The sequence below is a fragment of the Doryrhamphus excisus genome, linkage group LG4 (genome assembly GCF_037039965.1).
Source record: "Doryrhamphus excisus strain RoL-2023G ecotype Guam linkage group LG4, RoL_Dexc_Guam_v1.1, whole genome shotgun sequence".
In the NCBI taxonomy this organism is placed as follows: domain Eukaryota; kingdom Metazoa; phylum Chordata; class Actinopteri; order Syngnathiformes; family Syngnathidae; genus Doryrhamphus; species Doryrhamphus excisus.
In genome coordinates this window covers 16,210,341-16,218,256 of record NC_136360.1, presented here as the reverse complement: position 1 = coordinate 16,218,256, position 7,916 = coordinate 16,210,341, and the positions used below count along the sequence as shown (strand labels likewise).

Genomic DNA, 7,916 nt, shown 5'->3' with positions numbered 1-7,916 from the left:
GTAAAACAAACATTTTCCTAGTTTTGGGTCTTAACCCTTTATAGGGCGCTCACTGAAATACTTGAGAAATTTAAAAATTCAATCCTTCAGTGTTATTGGGGGCTATAAGAAGAATTGTTTTTCTCTTTTTACTTTTTAAAAAAGTTTCAAAGAAGTTACCATATACCAGGGGTCTCAAACTCAATTTACCTGGGGGCCACCGGAGCTAGGTTCTGGGTGAAGCCGGGACGCATCAGGTTTTCAAAAAAAAACAAAAAAAAAACGCATTTATTAAAAACTGGAAAAAAAATCAATAAAAAAACTATCTTCAATGCTTTTGCTTCTGCTATACCCTACACTTACAGTACTTTGGTTTCCGGTTTTCCACACCAAAATATCTGATAAAACATTCCACTGTTCTCAAATATCTTCATTTTTATTTTTCTATACACAAAATAAGATTAAAAAAATAAACAAATTAAGAATAAAGACAATAAATCAGTAATAAATAAGTAAAATAATAATAAAACAGCAAATAAGAAAAACGTAAGAAACCACATACAGTTGGTAGAGAAATTATATTTTTCAGATTCAAATGTACAGTATTAACAGTTATTTAACCTTTAACATGAACATTAATGAAACTTAACAATTTTACCTAATTAGCAAGTTAGCATCGTACTCAGTTCCATCTGGGAGCAGCGTCGTAAATTTAACAACATGTTTGATATTTGAGATGCTTTATCTTGACGTGTATTTTCCGTTTTATTCCAAATCATTTCCTGCATTTATTTGTACCCAGCGTCATAAGCCTTTAGCTTCATTGCTAATCCAAAGCAAAACAGGGCGGGGTAACAGGGTAGGGTAATAGTATGGGCGGGGCAAAATTATGTTAATTGTGTCCGGTGTGCACACAGCTTTAAGCTGTCATTTCAACATTAAACTTTGGTATCAAGGTGGGGGCCTCAAAGTAGCGGGCCGCGAGTTTGAGACCCTTGCCATATACGGTTCCTTGCCCATTTCGAGTATGGGAAAGGGACAGGTCAAACTGCACAAGGTGACATCAACAGAGGTACTGTAGTTAGGGTGACTGTGATCAACTTATCATGGTTAGTTTTTATGTTTGGGGCCCCTAGCGTCAGAAAACTGCAATTTCCGACTTCTGAACGAAGAAGGAAGTTTGATCACGGCCCATTATGTCACTTCCTGTGACATTGTCTGATCTTGGCTGATTGGCATGAGAAAGTCATATGATGCCTTGCTGAGACATGGGGAAACCCTGTTTTTTTAGTTACCATATATGGTTACTTGCCCTATAAAGGGTTAAGCTATTTAATTATAATGGTCATAGGCTATGAAATAGCCAATAAGTCCATTTTCAAATCGACACCAATCTACGTGTGACGAATTCAGTCAGGGATGATCAGAGCATCACTAATCAAGATGATAATCAGTGGCCTTATTACTGCTTGGTAGATGGGCTCATGAAGGCATCACCACATGGTGTTTTTGTCCTACACCTTCCCAACCTCTGTTGCCATTTATATACGCCAACATCATTTGGGACTGTTGCTTTGCGTTTTCTTGTCATGTTTTTATTGCAGATTCCCTTGAATAAAAAGGCAAAAAAAGATGTGTTGTAAATGGCCTTTTCAAAGCACCCCAAACGTACCGGACATTAAAATAAAGCCATAACTTGTGGCTGAGACATGGTCAAAAAGGCAATAGAAAAGCACTCGAGCGTGTCACGAGTCCGAAACAATCAGCAGAAAACATCCTCTGGTTGGAATAAATTTATTTTGATCTGTCTGTAAACAAGGTGATAAATCAATATGGCGTTGTCGCTTGTATGCATGACAGACTGTATCCCAGATACAAAAGAAAGTGAACAGAAATCAGCAAAACAGGACTTTGAAACAGATTTGATGAGTACGCACACGTCTCAAGGCCTGCAGAGTAGAGCTGAAGCTTTGTTAAACCCAAGTGGGGGTGGGGGGGCAGGCGGGGCGCCGATGGTGGCTAATCAAGACCGCTAACAATATGGCACAGGATACACATCGCTTCCAACCAATCCCATCGAGGAGTGCGGCTTGGGACATTTTAGCAGTTGGACGTTACGGTTGGCGCCAAGCGAGTCGGGGCTCGGCGCACGGTGAGGAAAAAAAAAGGCCATCGATTCCACAGTTTTGAGTTTCAGATGCAGTGTAGCTGAATGGAGGAAGTGAAAGAAAAAAGCACGAACACGGAGGCTAGTTCCTGCTCAGCTCCCCTGCAGCATAACAGGAAGATGAGAATGGGCTCGGCTTTTACCACTACACTTGGTCCTATTATCAAAGAAAAACTCAACAAAGCTGGGATATGAATGGCAAGCTTTCATAAACAATATTTATATTACAGGAGCTGGCAAACAAAAACGCTATAAGTGCCTGAGCCAGTAACCGTGGAATGTCCGTTGCTTTGGGTGGACAAGTGGGGGTGGGGGTGATGCTACCAGCGGCAACACTCACAAATCTGCTTCATGATAGTTAACCTGGCTGGTCCATACGCCCCCCCGTGGCCCCCCCCCTTACGGGGAGACGAGCGAAGACAGTGGACAGAGATATGCATGTGCACGTCTCCCCTCCAGGACGTTAGCGTTGGGGGAGGGGGGAGACGCTGTGAGCTGAGTGAAGAGCTCAGAAGGCATTGTTGACAAGACTGGCGCCAATTCAGAAAGTGTTCTTGCTGGTCTCGCTGAAGTACATCTGCTCTGATGGGTCAACTTAAGACAAGGGGGGGCGGGGGTGATTGGAGGAAGGAGAACCGAAGGCAGAAAAAGAAAATTGAACTACTAACTAGGATGGGGAGGGGGGGGTGAAATGCAAGTGGGTGGGTGGGAGAAGCCAAGTGGATGGGCGGCTGGGCACGGGACGCTTTAGTATCCAGACTGCCTCAGGTATTTGGCCATGTCGTGTGTTTTCTTGTTGAGCGCCCCACCGTGGATGCCTTCCTTCCCCATCACCATAACCAATACTGCGGCAGAGAGGGAAAACACACAATGTTAGCTGGGTGTTCAGAGCAGAAACGGAACCTCCAAAAATCACAGCAATTAACCTAAACACAAGCTACCTGTTGGGAGACTCATGTGACAGCGTCAGCATCTTAAAGCTGTACACACTCAGTGTTTGTTCAACTGCTAGCATAGAAGACAAGCCCAAAGTATCGCAACGTGAGAGCAAATTTAGCAAAAAACTTAAAAGTTGGCATCCCCTTATCGCTCAGCCATGGGACAAAAACAAGCTAGCTGGCTAGCCGCAGCCATAGAGACATTCAAAGGGTGTAAAAAAAGATGGCAGAAACAAAATATATTGAAATATCAGCAATTTACATATCTCTTAAATTCAATGCTTATGAGCTATTATGTACCTTTAGTTCTAACAGGCTTTTTATTGACTTCATTTTCTATGCCGCTTATCCTCACTGGGGTGGGGGTATGGGTGCTGGAGCCTATCCCAGCTGTCTTTAGGCGAGAGGCGGGGTACAATCCCAGGGCACATATAGACAAACAACCGTTCCCACCCACATTCATACCTATAGACAATTTGGAGTGGCCAATGAAGCTAACATGTTTTGGGAATGGGGGAGGAAAGCGGAGTACCCAGAAAAATGCCACGCACGGGTAGAACATAGACAATCCAACCCAGGTCTTCCATCTCCTGTCTGGCCTACATGCCAACCACTCGACCTTCATATATATATTTTTTTAATAAAATGGAAATATATATCAAGTAAAATATGCCTGACATACGTCACTTCCAGGCTTTTGCAGGCCACATACAGTATCTTTGTACTGCCTAACATTAAGACCCCCCCCTCTCAATTCAACACCACTAGATGGCACCATCACTCGGGTCTTAACTATTGGCCAGTACCAATATCCACAAAAAGTAGCCTGTGAACTTCTGCTGGCATCAAAGAAACTTCTAGAATATACGTTACAACTTCTTTTTCCACTTGTAAAGCAAGTACTTAACGAGGGTGCTCATTTTATGGAGTTGATGTGACTATGAAAGTTCCGTTTATTCCGTTTGTCATTGGCGATCGGAGCAAACCCATTCAAACATCAACCAATGGGAAATTCCTAATAATGCTACCATTCCTTGTGTCAGCTGACCCCGTGTTCCCCAGGGGTGCGTACCGAGGGGTGCACCCATTGTAGTAGGAGGGGTAACAATTAGCACTTAACATCCCCAATTACAAGTGCACCTGAAGGCATCAGGGCAGAAAGGAGACGGAGCATGAAGCTGAGCATTATGATTATTTTGGCCATGCATGCGACTCCATTGTGGGGATTCCACCCAAAAAATAGGCTTTAGCACTGGGTGCATGCATTTTTGTGCATAAAATATATGTAGAATGATTACTTAAAATGTGCAATATACTAATTATTGACCCGCAAGTACTGTACTGCTTTAGAAATGACTAAACAACGAAGAGGTTGTGCTCACAGACTTACCTCTGTCAGTTTTGCATACAGCAACATTGTACGTGGGCCCTCCTCCTTGATTCTTTGTCCGGATGTCCATTGACCAATCACCGTCACTCTGGAATTGATCTCTAATTACAGAGCACTTCTGTTTGCCTAAGGTTAGCCCGCCGGTGAGCAGGCTATTTCGGTCACCAATTATTGCGTCAATTTCGTCGGTCTGGAAGGAAAAGCAACAGGTTAGGACATTTATTTATACCCCGACTATGTTGTGTCAAATGCAAACAAAAAAAAGTCTTCCATGTTAAGACCCTTAGCTTGTATGGACATGCAAGGAGGAGAAGGAGTGAGCCGACTACTGAACGTTGACATGTCGACATGAAAAAAAAAAAGCTCAACAAAAGGCGTTGCCCTCTTCAACTCCCGAGTAGAAGTGCAGAGTCATAGCGGGCCCTGCAAGTATTCCGGAAGAGGAAATGCTACCAAGCGCTAGCCTCAACTTAGCATTGCAACATGAAGGGGAACAACGCCAAGAGAGCTGACAACTTGAAGCCCAAATCTCAGCTTTCATAAAAACTTTACACGCTACTATACGCGGATGCTAATGCTAGCTAGCACAATCACCATGTCCATTTTTTTCTCTATTTTACGGCAAAACTGAAGCTCTTTTAAAAAGAATTAATCAAGCCGACATAAAGTCGGTTCAGTACATTTCACTAAAAGCGAAAGAGACAAGAAGTGCATACAAATTGGAACTAAAACACGCCTCCGATAAGCGCCATCTGCGGTAAAACTGCTCCATTAGCCTCCATGCCGAATGAATACAACGGGGAAGTACAGCCGCCATCTTGGAAGGTGCGGGGCGGTAGCGGCTGTCCGTCGACATTAAACCAAGAGAGGAAGAAGACGAAGACTGGAAGAGGAAGACGCCATAAAACGAGGAAGAACAAACGACGAGAGCGTATGATTGAGCCGCCGCCTTTTGCGCAAAAATACGGCTAGAGTTCACTCATTTATCAAACCCGGACGGCGGGCCTGTTTTAAGCTAACATTACGCTAAAAGGGAAGCTTTTGCAGTCATATTCTTTGTCACTGGCTTTGTTCGCAAGGCGCACCATAACGCCACTTTAACTGTATTTTTGGTGTTTCATCAAAGTCGCCATTATTTTATACAGTGATTCTTCCAAAGTGCCGCTTAGTAGCTTCCGGCTAAAGTGCGCGCTTACAAACGCTAACTATTTTCACAGTCTGGTTCGTTTAATGTCACATTTGTGAGAACAAAGGCACATTTAGTGACATTTTAACTGCCATTATGGCAAGTTAGCCGTGGGAACAAGTGCTAAAAAAGACGGGCCGGTTCGAGTCAAGAGCCACTTGTGTGAGCACCGGATGCCATGTGTGCTACACGGTCCGCCTCACTCCTGTCCACAGGGCCAGGCCCATGCAAGAGAAATACAGCAAATACTCGCTAGAACAATAGAAAAACATGAACATACTAACCGTAACGCCAGAAAATGCGCCACCCGGGCACGATGCCCAGACGTATTTGGAATCTGTGTAGCCAACAATGGCCGCGTCCTGGCAGGAGCCGTCGGCCATCAGGTTGTCCACGTAGTTTTGCCAGGACATGTTTTCTGAGGATGAGTCGAAGATTAAAAAAAATAAGTTCACAGACCCCTCTCGAACCACGAAGGCAGCGGGAGAATACGGCAGTTGTCAGTGCGTTAATGGCTTCCAACAAGCGGAAAAAAAGCCCCCGGCTTCGTCAGGTCAAAGCTTTCTTCTGGTCTTGCCAACCAAGAGAGAATGCAGCTGAGGCGAGACGAGCGCTTGGGTGTAGTCCTGGCAAAATCACTCCGCGGGAGTGGTGATTGGCCCGCTACTTCATTGCGTAATATAGCGAGCAGCGGATGAATACACTTGCACTAGACTCCCGCGACCTACTTTATCTTAAGTTGCGATTAATACCGTAGTTTCAATTTCACATGTTATAAACCCTGTAATTAAAAAAGCAGTAACATACTAACACATTTACAGAGCATACTATGTAAATAGGTTTTAATACTATACAAATGAATCTTTTGAGTCCTGCATTTTTCTACATGGAAGTCAGCAAAAGTAACCGGAAGCTTCGTGTTATTAACTGTGGAAGCCCGAGTTGAAATATGACACTTTTGTGTCTAATGTCACGTAGATATGTACAGAGTAGCGTCAATAATAATGTCAAAGCAAACACGGAAGCTGAGCATACCTTAGGCGGTAGAAGAGTCGGAGTCTGAACAGGACGGATCGAGCAGGTCGGCCACCGCGTCTGTGCTGCTGCTGTAAAAGTCACCACATTTGGGCTCTCCGCTGGATAAACGTGTCCTTCATACGTCTTTCACGTCTGTGATGTTTAAAAAAAACGTTGGCGCTTTGTTTATCTCGAAAATGCCACGTTAGTTATGTATTTTTTGTGCCATGTTCCAAAGGGCAGAAGACTCCACTAGAAGAGTAAAAACTTAAGAGTATTTTGAACCAGTGTAGACCATTTCAGGCTTTAACGTGGAATTAAATACATTACAATATACGCTATATTTGTAGATACTTTTATTCCATAGTTTGACTACACGAGGAGTGACTATTATATAGAAAAAATGTATTTCTTTTGATGAGTACTTTAAAGAGTTGATGAAAAGGATGAAGAAGTGGGAAGGACTCGGTCCTCCATCAGAAGGACACTTTCTTGTTTGGATACTAATCGTCGGTTAAAGGAACGTTTAGGACCGAGCGGGTACTTCGACCGTCAGCTTATCTTTCCGAGTGAAAGCCCACGCAGACGCCCATCCAAAAAGTCCAAGCTAACTTCCTGTTTGCGTCCTGTATATCTCTGTAGCGATTAACAACATTCCTGTTTATGATTATTATTATTTAGGTGTCTTGGTCACATGGCTGCCTGGTTTTCCGGTTTTGGGTTCCGGGTGGGACGTCACGGCCAAGATGGCGGCGGCCCACGCCTATTTCATACTTGTGTTACTGTTGTTTTGTACTGTTTTTGTTGGCCAAGTCACGAGATTAGCCAATTATTTGACTTCCATTGGAGATTTTGGATGCTTGTCTTGTCAAAATGGAGGATCTCTCCTTGAAGATTGAACGGAGCACACCTTGACCATCTTGTAGGAGCATGTCTCCCGCCTAAGTGGAATGTAGCGTTAGACCGGTGCGAGGCCTTTCAAACACGTTGGTATGCGAAGCAAAGATCACTAGATCTGGTCCACTTTCCTGGCCCGACGCTTTACGTCGCAATAAACCAAATGAGTTTACACAAGAAATTGGATGCAAACTGCAAGAGTGTTAGCTTGTTTAGGCACAAACTTGAAAAAAGCGGAGCCTTTGACGAAAAGCAGTGTTAACACTCTTTTTTTTTAGTGCACACTCCAAAAAGCAGCCATGGTAGCAGCCATGATAGCCGCCATGGTAGCCGCCATGATAG

General features: G+C 43.8%; 1 protein-coding gene across 1 annotated transcript; it reads right to left on the bottom strand.

Annotated features, from left to right (window-relative positions):
• Positions 1 to 1,757: 1,757 nt before the first annotated feature.
• Positions 1,758 to 6,319, bottom strand: LOC131129317 (profilin-2-like). Its single transcript, XM_058072744.2, has 3 exons — positions 5,945 to 6,319; positions 4,475 to 4,664; positions 1,758 to 2,991 (listed from the first exon to the last, which is right to left on the bottom strand). Exons 1-3 carry the CDS (start codon positions 6,071 to 6,073, stop codon positions 2,894 to 2,896), a joined length of 417 nt encoding a protein of 138 aa, XP_057928727.2. The 5' UTR covers positions 6,074 to 6,319; the 3' UTR covers positions 1,758 to 2,893.
• Positions 6,320 to 7,916: the final 1,597 nt, after the last annotated feature.